At 29.4% G+C, this 20,885-nt stretch overlaps 1 protein-coding gene across 5 annotated transcripts in view; it reads left to right on the top strand.

Annotated features, from left to right (window-relative positions):
- The window catches only part of LOC106685939 (LIM domain only protein 3), a 254,487-nt gene that overhangs the window by 189,666 nt on the left and 43,936 nt on the right, over nt 1–20,885 (top strand). The window contains exon 1 of one of the 5 annotated variants that reach the window (XM_014428959.2): nt 13,067–13,221. The exons of the other annotated variants lie outside the window; for them this stretch is intronic. Coding sequence (XP_014284445.1) covers nt 13,194–13,221 — 28 coding nt within the window. The 5' untranslated portion in view covers nt 13,067–13,193. Of the gene's footprint in view, nt 1–13,066; nt 13,222–20,885 lie in introns of those variants that run through there. 5 annotated transcript variants of the gene reach the window in all.

Below are 20,885 nucleotides of genomic sequence, written 5' to 3' on the forward strand. Positions count from 1 at the left end.
GACTCTGGAGTGCAGACATTGAATCTGTACAAATGAGTATGTTTGAGTATTCACTTTCTATGGATAAATGAAGTGCTGTTGAAATCCCCTGAAATTCAGCTGTAAATATTGTTGAGTATGTGGGTAATTTATATCTTTTGGGTGTCCCATGTATTATTATTGTAAAACCAACATTTTCATTTTGTTTGGAGCCTTAAGTGTAAATTATTTTATAATTTGAATATTTTTGTATCTTCCTTAAGAATGAAGAAACAAAAATATGTTGTTGTTAGAGACATGGCTGATGGTGTACAAACATTTGTTATAAATACCGACACATTTGAAGTGAAAAAGTGTGTGACTCATCCCCTCTTGATTACAATTGTCCGTATTCCTCGCAATTACTCCTGCATTCAAGACGAGATGCTAACTTTTCTCGTGTTGCTCCGACACGGAAACTTTAACCGGCCGCCAAGGTGGCTTTCAAATTCCCCCCTAGCCGACGTCAAATGGACGCCGGTATTGACTACAATCGGAGAGGGCTGTTTTCAATTAAAACAAGTTGAATGGCGCTAACCGTACTCCTTAGCCAGGCTAATGATGAGGAGGCTAATTCAATAGGAGACGGTATTGTTACCTTGTCCCGGGTCCCTCCCAGACAATGCCCTCACTGATTACATAGACCATCTGCCTCGAATTATCTCCGCTACTGTTCCTACTGTTTCAGTAGTCATCTATCTGTACACAGGATACCTTCTCTTAGTGTTTCTTACTTAGTTTCCCTCAAACTTCAGTATTAATACATCGATTAATTATTTTATTGTGGTCAGTATCTATTATGCACTTTTTTGTATTCAACTTAGATTAGATTAGATAAGATTAGATTTTTATTCAGGGCGATCAACATCTAGGTTATTACACCCTTTTTACTTCATCTATCTACTTGACTTATAGTTGAATGTAGACTATTTCCTTTTTACGCTGGTCGGTGATGGTGGTATAAATTATTTTCGGTATTATATTTTAGTATAAAGTTGTGTTTCTTTGAGAAATTTTATTATTTTGTCTATGGATTCTTCCGTGTCTTTAAGGGCCAATTCTCTTGTTCGTGGAATTTTATTATTTTCGAAGGCTTGACGAAATGATGGGCATTCTTCAATTATATGCTTTATCAATAATGGGGAATGACAGGTTTGGCATATAGGCTGGTCCTCTTTTGTGATTAAGTGAAGGTGAGTTAATTTGGAATGTCCTATTCTTAATCTTGCAACAACCACTTCTTCTCTTCTGTTTCCCCTTATGGCACTTGTCCACTTTTGTGTATTTTTTTTTACATTTCTCAATTTATTGGTGAGTGGTACGGCGGCCCACATTGAATCCCAATTTTTTCGGATTCTGTTCCTTAAAAATGCCTTTATGTCTTTCGGCTCGTAAATTTGGAGTGGTGGAACGTTCATTGTAGCAGCCTCTTTAGCCGCTTTATTCAACTTAGATAATGCATGTTTATAAAACATTGATCAATAAATTACCTATCCATTTCATTATTCAATATTATTATAAGTATTAAACTTGATAATTGGGGGATGGGGGATAATATTTTCACATATTTCTTTCTAAAACTTAAAACTCATTTTCTATTTTTTTTATAGTTTACCTTTCTTTTATAGTTCACCATTCTAGGTTCACAAAATATAATTCAAATTTTCTCCATTATTATAAATATTTCAATAGTTTAACATATATTCTTTATAACTAGATATTTTAGAAAGAATTTTCGTTTTACATTATTGTTTTTTATTTTAATTCAACAAAATGTTTTGCAACTTATAAAAAACAATTCGTAGATATAAACTGTAAAATGATGTTTGATGTTTTATTCTTAGTTACATAAAATATGTTACATAAAAACTAAAAAAAAAAAAAACCAAAAGAAAACAATCAGTTTTTGTTCCTTCATGAAAAATGTTGATAGACATACTTAGAAAAACCATACTTATTTGAAATTATTAACCAATATTAAATAAATATATACTATTCCCAATACATTACTAGAAGATATATTGTCCAAAAGTCATTTTTTTTATTAAGAATAACGATTTAAATAACTTTTAAAAAAATACATAAATTTTAAAACATAAAATCAATAAGAATGTTTGCGGTGTGTGAAAAGTAGTGGAGTAGCTTAGTTAGTAAGGCGCTCTGCTAATATCATCCACACCCGGGTTCGATACGGTGATACGGCCGTGACAGATAATAATTTATTGTATTAAGTCAACAAGCCCTTCTGGGGCATACCCAGCCTTTATAAACCCTTAATTCGCAAAAATACTTAGTGGTTAAGCAGGACCTTAAGCCTATCACCTTCTTGTACAATTTTTGTTCAAGAAAAGGTAGATCCTAAATGCTGAACTACGGACAAACAGGTAATACAAAACATGTACTAAATATATACTATATGATACATTTTTAATATACTTATAATATACATATAAATGTGTGTTTCTGAGTAAAATAGATAGTTTCTATGGTATCAAAGACTAACAAACCTCCAACTATCTGCTTATTTTAAGTTATATTTATCTTAGATATTTTTTACATTTGGATATATTTTTTAGTTCAGAAGTTCTGATAGGAATCTCAATAATCGTTTTTAAACCAATATTAATTCAAAAGTTTGGTATTAAATATATGTTTTTTTAATAGTTTCTAAATCAGATAGTCTTTTCCAAGATTAAACAGAAAAAACACATATTTATTATATATATATATATAAACCTATATCTTTAATTATAAAGTTGTTTCTTTGAAGACTTTTTATAGCCAATATGTTTCCCCTGCTTATTGGATACAAACGAAAATTGAATCTCTAGCAGAATTTATTGATGAGATTGGACCAACTCATAGTTGGCGAGGAGAGAGAGGATTCCAATCAAATTCCATAAAACCTTATTGTCCCAGCCGGATTAGCCCTTATTGTTCACTACCTGAGCGGCCAAATCATATCCAACCTCCCTTTCCCAGTTTTAATGTGTTATGTCCCATTTCAATCGAAACTTTAGCCCGGATTGGATCATCCAGCCCGACCGAGTTAAACCTTGAAGGAAAACTCCATTTAGCTTTTGTGTTTGTGTTTGTGACTCTAATGGCTTTGCTGGATTGGAAGGAAATAAGTCTCCCTCCCCCCCCAGCTATAGCTGGATAATAATCGTTCATCTTTTTTATTACATTTCGGTTTTCGTTCGGGGCCAATAAAAGTTTCGTGGTTCGCCATGAAAAACAAGAGTATACCCGACCGCCTTTGAGTGTAGTAGTAAATGACGAAAAAGATACTTTACTACCGCCGCGAATTGGTGCTATAAAAATAAAAACGATTCCTGTATAATATTTGAAATAATATTTTCATTAGTGACTTAAAGTTTTTATTACAGAGACCGATAAATTATTTGGTAATATTATACAGAAAAGGACGGAACGTACAACATAACTGAGAATTGAATCATTTTATGAGGGTATTGGAGGAAGGGAAGAAAATGAAATACTTTAAAACTTTTCCATTTTGCAGTGGGCCCATACGGAGAGAGATATTTTGTTCATTACACCGGTGTCCGTTAATGAAGGGTAGTTAAAAAAAATTACAAATGAAATAATAGAATTATATACAGTTTCTCACATAACAATGGCCTATAATGAAAACCTTATATCTAAAAACAAAAAAAATGAAAACAACTTAAAACTTAAATATTATTGCTTGAGAAAGATACAAGGAATTTTTCGACAATCAAGTATTGTTAGATTGAAGTTTATTCATTTAATAGCATAAAAAGTAAAGATTTTTTTTATTGGATTAGAGGCTTTTATTCTAGACCAACGATAAGCTAGGGATACCTCCTAAGTATGAAAAAATTAATAACTATATATATACAATGTTTAAAAATTAACACAACTAACTAAAAAAAAGTTATTTGAAGGCCCCACATTGTATTATCTATTATTATTATTCTATGGGTAACAGACCATGGAGGCCTAAGTCCTCGCGCGATGTATTTCCCAATATTAGGATGTAATATTTCCAGTATTAGGAAATACATCGCACGTTTCTTGACGTGGTTTTTTCGCAGGGTGGGGGTTTTATAAAAAATTGTATTATCTATACCCAATATAAAAGGCCCATTTATATTGGTATAGACATGTATATACAATATTCCTCTATAAATATATTCTATGCACAGAATTCTAAAACCAGCCAATTCTATTATCAATTTGTTTTTTAATTAGCAGTTTTGGTACTAGATTATCACAAGAAAAATTTCTTCCAAAAACAATTAAACTACCCATTGAATTTTCTTTGGAAGAAATTTCTTTATATCTTCAAAATATAGTTCCAAAGTTGATATAAAAAATTTGTTTGAAAAAAAAGTAATAATACCAAATTTGTAGATTTTGGAAATCTACGCCTAATGTGTTCAAAAAAACACAAATTTTCTCATGTTCTGTATATTATATACAAAATTTACGTTAGAAAATGTTAATTTATGAGGTATTAAAAGTCGTTTATTGTATTTATTTCATCAAATAAATATTTATAAATAAAACATTATTTTTTAATCTTTTGTTTTTATGTTTCAGGTGTGTATCTGTCTAAGTGAATTTTTGGTCTTGAAAATCAAGGTAAATTTGCAATAGATTAATGAAATTATTTATTTATTGTAAACTTCAATTAATTATATATATTAAGGTGGATGGTATGTTTTATCAGGTTTCAAAATTGTGACGGGCTCATTGTTATTTTTTTATTGAGTTTCATTATTCAAAACATAGTTGTTTGCAATGCGAAGTTCTATTATACAATAAACCTACTTACAATTTAGGCTTTGCTAACATGGAATTTCAAGATCTTTCATCAAACACGTAGAGAAAAGATGTTTTTTTCCTTAAGGAAATTAAGGTCTGCTAGAGTAATCTGATGAATTCCAATATTAAATTTAATTCAAAAGTTTTTGACTTGTAGATTAAAAAATAAATAAATAAAAAAACCTTGACTAATTTAAGTACGCTATTGCGGCCAACGGATTTTTTTTTAAATATTTTTTTGCAGAAAAGCTCCCATCAGCTTTATCGAAACCTGGTGAAGAAACTTCTAGGAGCGGTACAATACCGATTGATATGGATGGTCGCCATACTCATTGTATAGTCCCCGTTGAACCTCTCTTTTTTTTTTCATTTCTTCTTATTTCCTCAAAAACGGCTACACAAGTAATGTTTTCTTTTACGCTTTCCGTCCTGGGTCAAACCGTTGAAAATTTTCATCCAATTTCCCACGCTGACCCGAACATTTCCCCGTTTTTCAATGGCCTTTTGTCGTTTTTGGCCGTTTTCAACATGGATTTTTTTTTATTTCTCTGATTCAATGCATATGTGTGAAAGGATATCTTTCTTCAGAGCCACCCAGAAGATGGAAATTGATGATAATTTTTTTTGAACGGATAAGGGTTTGCAAGTTGGAATTGCTGGGACTTCATGACATTTTTTTAATATGTATTTCATGTTCGGAAGATTTTGATATTCAGTGATAAGCATATTATTGAACCTACCAGCACATAAACGCAATTTGTATGAATTGATGTTATGTTCATTTTCTCTAGAGTAATCATTTTGCAACGTAAAACCAATACACAGAATTTTCCTGACAATCGACTGGAATTGACTGTTGGTACTTCCTTTCCTATTTTTATTACTTCCAAGAACCTAAATCTAACTAAATACCTCCATTAATTTATTACCTTTACTTTTTATACATGTATATTATTAAAATAAAAAAAAAAGATAATGTACTTTCTTAACCAGCGAGCACATACACTTTTAACATACAATAACCACTATATATAATATTCACATAGCGACCACATACGAGTACTAAGTCAGCTGTTTTCAGAGAGTGCCTAAATGGCTATATGGACTGTAATATTAAACTTTATTAGAGATTTAGTCTTTAGAGAAGGCGGTGAGTCTTGGAGGAAGGAGTGTAAAAGGGGGGGTAAACCGACGGAATAAGTGAGGCCAAAAAGGAGGTACTTATGTGACATTCAGGGGAGTGGCAGAGAAGTAGGTGTAGAGTTAGACCAAATCGGCTTGTTTCATTTTAGATTACAATGACAGAAATTACTATTAACCTCAGCGTAAACCTTCCTTTTGTGGGCGTGGCATGTTAGGCTTCACTTTTGCTTAGAAGAAGGGTAGAGTAATGACACTTACACAGTCGGTCGGTTCAAGATTTACAGCGTCGTGATTTCATGTTTTTATATCTTATTTTTTTCTAAACAAGTAAAATCGGGTTACAATATATCATTTGAGAGATAAACAACTTTAATCGATATCCAACAAAGATAAAAATACATATTTCAGACAGTTGAGTTTAAATTACATACAAACATACATTTTTATGTAATTTTTTTGTGCCTGGGATGATTGTCAGGAATGGAAGGAAAGCAAGGTTAGAAACTAGTGGGTTTGGGTGGCTAGGGAGTTTGAAATGTATAAATTAAAAAATTTGTTTGCATTTGCATATTTGTTCTAAATTACTACATACATCTGAACAGAATGCATTTAAAATTTCATCAAAATACTAGCCCTAATCATCACACTTTTTGACCTTTCATTTTTAGAAAATTACACTTTTTATATGGATTACAGCTAATGAGTTTAAAATTAATTTAATAAACTTAAAACTAATCTTCAATGCCACAATTATAAAAGAAATTAACTCTCTCCAGCAATTAATTCTAATTCCATCTGAAAGCAAATTTTAATTAAAGGCTATAACTAACGTAGAGTTGGCAAGGGTTGGCAAAAAAAAAATATGGCAACAATTTCTAGGTCTACGAGTCTACCCTCCTCTTCTCCCCCTCTCCCCTCCCAATGCGTCCTAGATTAAGTAACGAGTGGTAGGACAGCTTTTAGGCCCTCGGGTATAATTAATAAGAATTAGATGGAAGCAAAGTAAATAAGATGGGTGTTGTAATTAAGGTAAGTGTTACTTTACGTAATTAGAATGAAACAAATTAAAAGAAAACATTTAGAGGGAGATATTAATGTGTTTCATGTCAGGGAAAATTGGATCCGTTCATTAGGACTCCTCACTAATTAAAATAGATGTTTTACTTGACGCCATTCAGGGGATGCCCTTCTATCTTTTAAATTGTCAAAGAAAGTTCACTCTTCAAGGGGTCAGGTATTAGATAAAACAATAGAAGTGAGATCGATAGATATATTTGTGTTTTCCTAACGCTATTGTTGGGCCGAAAGGCTCACGTTTAAAAATTATTTTTCTATAAATAAGATAATTAAGGCGGAATTATTAGTGACGGATTGGTATTTTATGATAGATCATCAAAGATTGACACTGACTCAGTGTAGTAACCGTTCTTAAATTTTCTTTTTATTCAATTGGTTTGATTTTTTTGTTTTTAAATATTTTTTATTCATTGATAGATATTACAATCTGCCACACAGTTCTGGGCAATAGGTAATAGTGGTGAACGATCACATTCAACCCAAGACAAAATAAAATAAATAAATGAATGAAAAAAAAAATCTCTCTTAAAATATACACAAAGAGAAGAATAAACAAAATGAACATAATCAAACTATGTGTATGAAAAAAATAATAATAACAACATAATGATAAAATAATATAATCTCTAGTCACATTTACACTCTTATATAGGATATTAACACAATCGACCTGAGGATCCCCGAGCCTACTCTATCCCCCACGTGTAAGGGGTAGAGCAGAGCTCAAAAGATCCCAGCGCTCCCCGCATCATTGGCAGTGAGCCAGTGGAGGCAGAGCAAGTAATTGGTTAGATTAAATTGCGTATTCACGTTTGTGATTTTATTATTATTTGCTTTTAAAAACCGATAATATATTCAAATTTATATATAATTTATAACCAGCGCCATCATCACCCCCATGGGCCCACCGAGTTCATTTTCATCTGCAGTACCATCTTTCAACTTCAATCAATTGGGTCTTCTAACCCATGTGATCGATAGCATTACTAGTAGACCAAGCAGTGACCAATTTTGGTCAATTTTTCAACCAATAACAAAAGCGGCACTCTTCATACAATTATAAAACAACAGTCCTTTCAGCAGTTGCCCTGACCAGAGCCAAATCATCACACTTTTTGACCTTTCATTTTTAGAAAATTACACTTTTTATATGGATTACAGCTAATGAGTTTAAAATTAATTTAATAAACTTAAAACTAATCTTCAATGCCACAATTATAAAAGAAATTAACTCTCTCCAGCAATTAATTCTAATTCCATCTGAAAGCAAATTTTAATTAAAGGCTATAACTAACGTAGAGTTGGCAAGGGTTGGCAAAAAAAAAAATATGGCAACAATTTCTAGGTCTAAGAGTCTACCCTCGTACCTGTGACCAAGCAGTGACCAATTTTGGTCAATTTTTCAACCAATAACAAAAGCGGCACTCTTCATACAATTATAAAACAACAGTCCTTTCAGCAGTTGCCCTGACCAGAGCCAAATCATCACACTTTTTGACCTTTCATTTTTAGAAAATTACACTTTTTATATGGATTACAGCTAATGAGTTTAAAATTAATTTAATAAACTTAAAACTAATCTTCAATGCCACAATTATAAAAGAAATTAACTCTCCAGTAATTAATTATAATTCCGTCGGAAAGCAAATTTTAATTAAAGGTTATAAACTAACGTAGAGTTGGCAAGGGTTGGCAAAAAAAAAATATGGCAACAATTTCTAGGTCTAAGAGTCTACCCTCGTACCTGTGACCAAGCAGTGACCAATTTTGGTCAATTTTTCAACCAATAACAAAAGCGGCACTCTTCATACAATTATAAAACAACAGTCCTTTCAGCAGTTGCCCTGACCAGAACCATCTTCACCCCCATGGGCCCACCGAGTTCATTTTACTCCTGTGATTCATAAATTATAATAAATCAAGAATGAACGATTGTCTCAAGAAAAATTGAGCGAATATCACTTATGTTGCTATTCACCGTTACACTTTTAAGAAGGGACCCGTGTGATTTTGCAAATTTCAGCAAATATGAAAACTATTATTCTTCTACGTCTAATGGTTCCTGAGATAAATTTTTTCAACAACTACAACACAATATCTCAAAAACCATTCGACGTACAGATGTCAATTAGCACTCAAATTAAAGCTAGTTTAATGTACTATAAAGTTGTTTATGTCGTCTATTTTCGTAGGAGTAGTAGTTTTTACTGAAACAAAATGTATCCAAACAACTACACAGTTGACGTTTTGAGAATTTATTTTGGGAAATATCATAAAAACTACTGCTCCTATGAAAATAAACTACTTTGTAGTACATTTAATTTGATTTAATTCAAGTACTGGCAAATATTCGTCAGTAAAATATGGTTTCTGAGATATATTTTTTTTCAAAAATCAAAAGTTTTGTCCGAACAACTAGAAATCAACATTACAAGAGTACTACACCTTCGAAGATAAACTACATGTACCTTATAGAACATTAAACTGGCTTAAATAAGAGTGATTACAAACATTTGTACATCTAATGTTTTGTAAAACATAATTTTCCCAAAATAAATTTATTCCCAATTGATATCTCGTTATTTTGTTATAAAACGTTCCTGTTCAAAAACCTGAACCTTAGGAACTATTGAACGTAAATAGGGGCTCATACTTTAGCAAATTAAATGATGTTTTAAAGCTATAGAGCTCCGAATGTAAAGTGATTTTTTCTAACGTTTTGAAACAGCTGCAATTTTTTATTCCTCCGAACTATACTTAGCAGACTAATTATTTTTGACTAGTAATTATACGGAATTTTTAATAAGAAGTCTGAAATGGAGATGAAACATCTGACTTTTTCCACATGATTCTTATATTAATTGCTTAAAGTTAATGTGAGTGGCATATTAAGGTAATGGTAGTCTATCCTGTCCATAAAGAATAATAAATCCTCTCACAGATTTTAATTGTTATATTGATTCTCCAAAACTAAACGAACTATAACTAGTTACGACTGCGAGATAATTAAACTATTAGGATTAGACTTGCTATCAGACAAAAGAAGTAGTGACACAATTCAAAATAAAATTAATGGCAAATCTATGACAAAGAACTCATAGGCATCTTCATAGAAACAACCAGTATCTATATTTTTAATTTAGAAAAATGAATTTGTAAAGCTGAAATTCAAGGTTTTCAGAAATGAGGACGGACGTACGTTGTGGTATATAAAAGCAATTTTGGGGGGCTTATATAAGAAATTTTTCGTTTTTTTCATGAAAAAGTTAATCTTTGGCAGGCAATTTCTAAAAGTAAACATTGGTTATAGTTATTCCAAATCACATATCGGCCATAATATAATTATTTTTTTAAAATTTATTTATTGCTATTTACAACTGTATATTATAATACATTTTGTAAATTTGATCTCAGTTAAAATGGTGTGTTACAGGCGTGTAGAGAAACTACCTATTGGCAGCACTTTAAATTCAGAGTAATTATATCAATAAAAGAAACTTTATTTTGTACTTTGCGCCAACTCCGTCGCTAAAACTTCTGAGATTCCATCGTCAGGAAAATATAAATGTATGTATATATAATGTATGTAATGGAAAATATATATACATGCCTGCGATAAGGAAAATATAAATTCTTGAAAATTGAAACTTGCCTATGACATGGGAAGCGAAGCAGGCGGTTGTTGCCGGCTTAAAATCTAATAATTCATTGCCCTAATTAAGGCTAACTCATTAGCTGGCTACATGCTCTTATCTCATTAACTCGGAATTATTACTATCGATCTTTCTGTAAGCAATGTTACAATCGACCTTGATATGTATTCGGTGAATTGTAAAAGATTAAATATTTCCATTTTTCAAACCTTTTATTTGTTCTTTCAAATATATTTATAGAAAATTAACAAATTAATAAACAAATTATAATGCTACATTTATGTTCACTGATTCTCCAAAATATAGCCGAGGAATTGAAACAATTTAATTCCGTAGTGATGTCAAATAAACATTTTTTTTTGTTTCAACAAGTAAAAAATTAACTTTCAAATACAATCAAAACAAAGTAAGTCGAAGTTATTCATGATTTTAAATCGAGTTATTGGAATTTCGAGAAACCAATTTTTTAGTTTTAATAGAGTTTCAATTGTAGTTGGTATAAAGATCATAAATCGTAAACAGGTTTGTTTTTAAAATTTATAATTTGAAGGAACAAAGTTGCAAAATGAACCATCTCGTTGATATCGTTTCTTTTTTTTCTTTTTTTCATCATCACTTTATTTATCGATAAACATTACAATCTGCTACAACGATGATACATAATTACATTAATACTCAAATAAATAAATGAAAAACAAATAAAATCACTATATGTTAATAAACAGAAAGATAAACAATATGAATATCAATTTTGAATTAATATAACAATAAAAAAATTAATAAATAAAAATAAAATAATAACTAGTCATATTTACACTAACATATACATTATTTACACACTCGACCTGAGAGTCCCGGAGTTCACTCTATCCCCCACGCGCAGGTCTAGACATCGCAGCCTTCTCACTGTGTCACTGGTAATGAGTCAGTGGAGGCTGAGTTAGTGCGCTAATAACGTCGTTTCTATAAAAATTGAAAGAAACTCACAAGATAGTAAATGAAGATGTGACTTTTTATTGCTGAGAGAAGGAACACGAGTCATTACCTGTAAATATAAGTAAATACAAGCAAGCCTCATCTGAACAATGAAATGAGATTGATGAAAATTCAAGTTACGAAATCTTACAACCCTCCGAATTTGATTTATAGAGTCTAAGGATTTGACCAATCATAGTTTTTATTTCGAGTTCTACAGGTTTATTTCGAGATAAGTAGTTCACTTTAATCCATGAATGCATCAAGGCTGACATCTGTTATTTTATTGCTTGTTTTTTATACCGCTCCTAAACTATCTAACAAGGCAGATCAGTTAGATAAACACTTCAAAAATTCCATACACATCAATGTTTTTACACAAATAAAGTAGAACTTTCGGACGTGTTTAATCACATAATTAGTCACCTCAAGTCTTTCTGAAAATGGAAGAAAAACTTGGATTCATAAACTTAGCCAAAACATAGAGGTTTTAAAATATCGTATTTGCTGAAGAATTATTTACTTGTTAAAAAATCACTCATAAAATTCGCTGATTGTTATATCTTTTAATGACGGATGCGAATAAATATTATGAGTAAAAAAAGTTTAATTGATCTTTTTTTAAATTAAAACAGCACAATCATTTCAGCAAGGTTTTAAAAAGTTGCCACTTCACATTTTATCGTAAAATTAATTATATTTGAAAATATTCAATTTATTTGATCATTTATTATCAAATTTTGTTCTCAGAAACTGTTTGTAAATGTAAACAATAAAAACCAACAACTCTGAGCTGTAGTCAAATATAATTGAAGAATTTTTTTTTTTTTTTTTGAAAAGGAGATTTTTCTTAACTTTAATTAGTCGTAACTTTAGGAGTTAAAAAATGTTTTTCAATATAAAATAGAAATAAATAAACATTAAATTCGTTTTTGAAAAACATTCACATTTATAATTATCATTAAAAAAAATTTTATTAGGAATAAACAATATTTTGAGCTATTTCAGTTTGTATACCTTAAAATAGACATTGTTTACAACGCATTCTTTTTCTAATCTCTGTTGTAAAATATAAATTATATAACTCTGTTGATTCTCAACCGTCATCTTTCTGATTGTATTATTTATTCTCAAGAAATAATTGACATACAATACATCTTAATTACACGATATATCTTAATTAGACATGCCTAATGAAATTTCATATTGGATTGCATACGAATTAATTGAATTTTGATTTATTTGATTTTCTAATTTAAAGGAATTAAAGTCCCTATATATATAATATTTAATAGGTCTGCCTTATCTAAAGTCAATTACCAACGTTATCAGGTCTTATCTCTTCATGGAAGCCTGGCATTTATTAAGCCATAAATTTTTGTGTTACTCATCGCCTTAGATATTTGCCCTCAGTGTTTCGTGGCGAGAGTTTGTGCCTAGTGCTTTTAATTTTTGTAGCTGATTTTCTTGTTTGGACTAATTAGTTTTGTTTTTTTAATTTAAAACTACACGCAAATGTACTACGATGGAGAAACCTTTTACTGTATGTATTTTTTTTATTTCTTTTTGTCTTACACGTCTTATATGTATTTTTCATAGAATGAGAAATAGTGAAATATCTCTCCCCTGATAAAATTCTTTATTTTCATGAATCATTAACAACGCTTTGGAGTTATCCCTCCATCATCAGATTATCTATAATATAAATTTACTCTATTCATATTATGCATACAACAATTCAATATATTAACTACAATTTTCTTATTTTAATACAAATACCTTAGTATAAATATATTTTCACTGTTAAATTGTTCTCCTTATTAGCCATAGGTATAATAGCAATAAACATATTGCTGTTAGTTTTTTAAATAAATTAATAAATAAAATTTCAAAAATAAGGAAAATGTAAAACTATTACATTAATGTATCATGAAATAAGGTTATCCTTGCAAAGGTGATAATAAATAGATTACAATCTATGCTAATTATCTCCTACCTCTAGTCCATAAAAAGATGAAAATCTATTAACAATTATTTATTTAAAACATATTACATTACTTCACTGATATATTAAAATGTATTCAAACAATTCAATACCGCTGTTCAACTTTAAATTTCAAACTGAATAATAATATCTATGTAATGGACACTTTACTTTTAGTGCCAATCTTAAAATTAATAGGATTATCAATGTTTTTAGCAATATGTATCGCTTCAGTAATTTTCCTATTTTTTGTGTGATTACCTATGTCTAAAGTTTCTAGATTTTTAAAATCAAAATTATATTTAAGTTAATTACTTAGTTGGGCCAGTGCTGTTGTGTGAATGTTTTTTACATTTTTACAATTACCCTTATGTTACTTAACTCTGGTTTTTAATTTTTTTCGAAGTTTCTCTTATATATAAGGACGTTGTAAACATAATCCGAAACGTTGTTAATGATTTATCGAAAAAAATAAATAATTTTAACTAGGAAGAGATATATCACCACACCTCATTATATTAATGAAAACTCATCCGGTAAAGAACCTATAATATTAAGAATGATATTTTTCATGATTAACATAACTAAGTAATTAGCCAATATAGCTTAGTAATTAACATAACTAAGAATTAATATGAAAAATAATAATTTCTATATAATGAAATAATTTATTTATTTAAAAATTACTCGATGGATTATTTTTTATTTATCTTGAAACTCAAATTATGAATGAGGAGTTTAATTTATTTTTAAATACACCGAATGCTGTGTATAAAATTTACACAATGACTAAATGTCTCTAAGTGCTGTCAATACCCTCTAATAAAAAAGAGAACAGAGTTTCTGATAAAATCTAAAGAAAATTCTGATTAAAACTATCGAAAAAAAGCAACATACATTACATAATGAAATAAACCAAAAAACATAGCCTTTCTATAGTTTATTTCAATATTTAATATAATTTCTTAAAAACTTATATTTCATTAATTGTTTTGAAATAGGCATAATCAGTAGGTAGTTAAATAACTACATACACAATTTAGTATTTAAAATACGTGATACATGATTTTTATTTAGTATAAATTTTCGCTAATGCTGTAATATATTCGAAAAAACTAGTACTTATTATATAACCCTCAAAATTCAGTTCTGGAACTGTGAATTAGTTCATTCATATTTTATGACTTGTGTCCGTTACAGAGGAATGAAAAGTGCTGATGGAGAATAAAATTGGTGTCCTCAATAACGGAGCCGTGAATAAAATTATCTATTAAGAGGTATTTCCGTTATACATGGATGTCCGTTGTAGAGAAGTTTTAGAAATTTGATTTGAGTGATTTCTATGTTCCAGTTTATATACTTGAAAATTACATTCTTATTTGTGTTATCTATCGATCCTTCATTGATTTTCCACCCAATATTTCAGCTATATCCTATAATAATTTTAGTGCAAGTGTATGGTGTGCTGTTCTATGTCCTTTGATATGTTATCTATTGGTTGTCTCTTATGACTCCTTTGATACTAGTTTATGGTTTAGTTTATAGGTTTATTTCCATATTACTTCCACCACAGAATTATAGTTCATTCCATCATTAACTTCTATAGTGATAACTTCAAAGAACACAGTAAGTGGTTATTTCCACGGTTATTGTTTTTTATTCTATCTTGGACATTGATATTTTAAAAGTCAGTTTTTCAAATTCATTTTTCTAACTTTGAATTTAGGATACTGGTTTTCGTTTCGTGAAGTGAAATTTCAATTTGCCTAGAAATTAACTTTCGGTATAATACTTTTCTCCTAATAAAATCTATTATAAATAAACAGGAAAATACATATATACTTGATTTTATTTAGTAATGGAAATATAAATGTTTTAGTTCAATTAAATTCAAATTTTACTGATTACAGTTCGATAAACTTATTTCTGACGCTGTAATTACAAATTATCTAAGTTGATGTTAGTCCTGAATAACTTTATAGACTTTGAAGGAACATTAGCATTGTTTAAGATGCAATGAGAAGCATAGTACGATGCATAAAGTAAACTGATGTTGATTTAACAATATTGTTGTATAAATAAATAAACGAATTAAATTCGAAAAAAACAATTTATATACATATTGTTTTGTAAAATTACAGAAAATGAGCAGCCTAAATTAAAAGAAAGTAGAAATATGATGAACACAATAAAGTGTAACTAATAAGAATAAAATGGGCAGGTAAAGAAATATTTAATAACATAATAGGTTCAATTAAAATTAAAAAAGAATAATCTTCCAATTTAACTCATGATTATGTATAATATTTAAATTAAGACTAATAAAGTTTGTCATATAAATTAATGCATTCATCCCTTTCTAGACTCTACCTAAATATTTATCTTTCTCAAAATATTTAGCAAATGAATCTCCACCATACAACTAATTTATTCGATATTAACATAAGATGTTTTTATGCAATTAAATGCACTATGTATTGTATCTTATAGAAAACTAAACTGTCAAATCAGCAAGCCTTCCTGTTTATATGCCTCCTTCTTCTATACGATTAATAATTCGATGACTCCTACTCGTAAGATCATTTGTTGACTGTCAGAAGAGCGCCTTATGAGGAGCTGAGTGACCAGGGCCTGGAGTGGCGCAAGGGTACACAGTACTAGATTACAGCCTATGTTGTTTACATAAACCTCCCGACCTAAACCAACAGATATTTACAGTGCTCGGCTAATGCTTTCTACTATTTACTCTTGGGTCCTGCTTAAATTTGGATTTCTCAGGGCTTAAACTTGGCCGGTTCTTGTATCAATAGCCGTTCATTAGAATCTGGGAGTGGTTCTGCCCGGGTCCGATTCCCGGCTGATGGGGGAACTCCTTCACGTCTTAATAGCTCCTTTGGATACTGTTTATCACTGTAGATTACCGGAAAGGCTATCATTTACCGGTGAGAGAATGTATGTCACGGACTCAGTATGATATTATTATATTCTTATAATTGTGATAGTTAAAGGGTTTTATAGTCAACAAGTCCACGATATCTCTCACCAATTTATCAGTTGAAGTCATCTTATTTATCGCACTAAAACATTCACCGAAACACATCTCACAATCATAAATACACAAAATAATGACACTAATAAATTTATTTAAGGCAAGATAATAAAGTGAAAAAAATTCATTTTCGACCACAATAATGCTATTTAGAGGTCTATATAACAAAAGGTTTTAGATTCAGTGTACCTAAATGAATAGACTAAAATTTAATTGATCAGCGATTAGTCTAGATAAATGTTAAAAACTAACATTTACATAAATGTTAAAAACTAACATTGTTAAATACTAACCTTCATTATATAAATGAATTTATAGTAATTCCTCCCTATCTAGATTTATAATAATGATAACTGCGACTTAAAATTTACACGGATAATTATTGTATATTTCAAAGGAATATTTGATTAAAAACAATTTTTTTTAGTAACATTCATCCGCATTAATGAAACGTAAAAATGAGTTGAATCGAATATAACTCCCCAATTCCAAAAAAAATATTTGGACAAATGCTAAATATAATAAAGCATTAAATTTAATCCAGATCCGATATCTGAGCCAAGCTTGAGTGAAAATTATCCGATTGATTATTAACTAAGTTATTAGTTACAAAAAAGAACGTGACTAATTTTTCAGTTATTAGTCCGGACTAATACGAAATTATTAATTGGAGAATAATCCTTTTTTTGTCTTGGTTAATTTAAACGACAAACGACTAAAACTTAGTCATTATTCATGATATTATTTTAGTTATTGTATTTATCGTAAATGATCAAAAATTTATAATAATAAAACTTATATTTAGCTGTGTAAATGTTTCAAATTTTTCTCAGAGCTTTATTTATTTTAAATCTTGTTGAAGTTGCTAATTATAAATAATTATTTCAATAAGAAAAATATTTCTTCACGAAATTCACAGTCAATTCTTCACGGCTTTGCTTCAATTAAAGGAATATATGACATACCTTAAAAAATAATGATAATAATAATAAAATCACTTTTTATTAGATTTAATTAATCCGACAATTTTTTATCTGTTTTTAATTTTAGGAAAATATCAAAATCTAAAGTATTCGAATTTTTATTAATTCTTTTTTTTACCAGATTAAATTTTATTCATCATAAAAAATCCCAATTAGAAATTAAGTTGGTTACATTTTCAACCGAGTAATGCTTAAACTTGATCTGATCACTATTTTTTTTTTTTTTTTTTTATGCAATATTATGAAAACTTTAAAATGTATCCTTTCTCAATTTAAACAAGTTCCATATAGATATTAACGTTATGTCCTCCAATAACCAAGGAGATATTTCTTGATGAAATATTATTTATACTGTGGAAGACAAAAGGTATGTGTATATGAAGCTGCTACGGTCTCTGGCATGTGACACGCAAGCCAGGCCGATTATTGGTGTTATTGTCACTCAATAAGATTATTATTTCCTGACTCTGAAAGTTCAATCGTTAGCAGAACGCAAACCTCATAAAAAATCTTATTATCTTAATTATAGTATTAAAACACTATAAAACATAAAATAAAACAGTTAAATAACATCAATATAATATAAATTATTGAAAATGGCCAATAACTAAGTCTTTTGTCTTAGAGTTTTTTTATTCATTCATTTATTGAAATTTAAAACTCTATAAAAAAAAATACCATAAGTAAATGTGATAAATGTTTTAGAAGACCTGCTAATCTTAAGAAGGAACCACTCAATGGTTCAAAAAGTAAAATAAAATTTTTCTTACAATATTTTAATAACATATATATAAAATTATTTTAGCTCAGGTTTTTCCTTAGGCGTTTTAATTAATAATATAAAGTAATTTTTTAAAAAAGAAGAATTTTAATCAATTAGTTTACAATAAAAAAAAATCTTTTAAACCATCAATCTAAAAGGTTAAGTAATTGGAGTTCATAATAATATATACAGCTACTGTAAACATGAGTATTCAGGTGTTGGTCGACCTACTTATTGATTTAATAACTTTTATTTAACAACCTTTTATTTCCTTTTTTTTTCACGAGTACGATCAATATGTTCAAGTATGTTAAATGAAAATCAGAGATTGTCAATTAATATTCTTCAGATCGATATTGAGTGGATATTAATTTGGTGAATATCTTAAATTCAGTGCCTCTTGAGATCTGATAATGAGTTTTGAATTATTCGTCATTCCATTAGGACATGAAGGTTTTTTTTTAATTAACTTTTATTTTCGTTTCCTGGTTACAAATGCATCAACAACAGATCTTACAGTGTCTAAAATCTTCTTTCTATTTGGTATATATTTTTTTAATTGAATTTAGTTAATTAACTCCATCACACGGCCCTAATTTTTACGATTTCGGCCTTTTTTCAATTAAACAACTGATTTAAATCATTTTCCATATTTCGATCTAAATAGAAGATAAGGTAGATGCATCAACTGCAGCAATTTGAGATTTGAATTCTAAAAACTTTTTTTTTATATTTTAATTTCTTCCTCGAGACTGGTTGTATTTATCAATTTTAATGAAATAAATTCATATAGCCTCAACTTTCTTTTTTTTTAAATCAATATAAATACCTAACGTTTCAACCAACTTTGCCTGGTTTATAGTTAGTTCCATTATGTTATATTAGACATGGGCAGAATAGACTGCTACTTTTTTAATTCGAGAATGTAAAATTAAATGTAAGATCCACTAATTTATAATTAATAATAATTTAAAATTCGTTAGTAATGTTGGACACTAAACTAAATAAACAAAGAATATTGAGGCTATAAAGATATATTTTATTATAATTTTAAAATATGTTTGCAGTAGGATGCAATACTACTGGTGCATTTGTCTTAATACTTCAATACTTAATAGCGAAATTCGAAAAAAATGTAACATTCAACATTTTAGCAAAACACATTTTAACTGTCTATTAAAGTACGACCCTTACTAAGGCTGTAAGTTAGATGGATAGAATAAACCCAAACATACAAAAAGTGGGAATTCAGCGCTGAGTTGCAAAGGTACATCGTATATTCCTACCAAAAAAAAAAAAATTCATTCGAACAGAAATAAAGATAGCTACATTTTTTTTTGTTTTTACCGCGCGTTAAATTGCCGTTTCGGCTAGAGCAATGCGATGCAGATACCGACAGTATCTCAACGGTAGACGACCGACGAAACAGAAGCCGGACCGATCCAACTGTTTTAAATCCTATTGAAAACTGCTAATGGATTTTCCACAGGCCGTTTCCAAGAGCTTTCCCAAAGGGCCATTTACTTCTACCGGCACTGAGCAGATGGCAGTGAACGTCAAACCCGCCCGTCGATTTTCCACTGTGAGATTCGTTCTGCAGTGACAGTCGATATACTTTTCGATTTCTCATCCGACGTGACCAGAACCTCTTCTGCCTATCTTTATACTATATATTTTACTTCATGGTGTTCACTGTTAACCTTGGTTTTTGTTTTTTCAGTGATCCAACAAAAGATAAAACAAATAAATTAAGAAACTAAGACATATGATCTTAAACAGCTTATTGAATTGGACAATATGATAATGTTCCACTACGAAAATTATCTGTTTTGCTCGAAAATATAGAAACACGTTTGTACGAATCCATTATATCCAAAACCAATATTGGACCCACAGAAACTATTTCCAGCTTGTGATGAAACGCTATAATTTTTTGTCAGGTTGTCCCGCGTACCAAGATATCAAAATTATACCAAAACTAAATAATATTTGTTAATTTTTTTTTAATAATCGTGTCAGTAGCTACAAAATGAATCTTAAATTAATTAATTGTATAAATAAATCAAAACCTAATAATTAGATCCGGATATCTGTCTTATAAACAAATGATCGGCTTTTGTCTCTTTGTCTTGTTGAAGATGCATTTATCGTTAAAATAATCGAATAAAAAAAAACTTTTTCTAACTATAAAATGTTATAGTCCAATAACCACAAATTGGTGCAAAAATTTATTACATAATCTTCAGAGAAATTTGTAATTTTAATAACGTAATATAAGATGGATTAAAAAAACCCATTTTAAATAGATATGAAAGTGGGATCTTACACCTAATATTCGTAAAATGCATTTAAAAAAAAAATATTTGACATTCTTAAAAGTAGGCCATATATATTTTTTGGAAAAGCAAGTCACTATTATATATACTTA

Source organism: Halyomorpha halys, unplaced genomic scaffold, assembly GCF_000696795.3.
Source record: "Halyomorpha halys isolate HHAL.00 unplaced genomic scaffold, Hhal_1.1 Scaffold759.1, whole genome shotgun sequence".
Classification (NCBI taxonomy): Eukaryota; Metazoa; Arthropoda; class Insecta; order Hemiptera; family Pentatomidae; genus Halyomorpha; species Halyomorpha halys.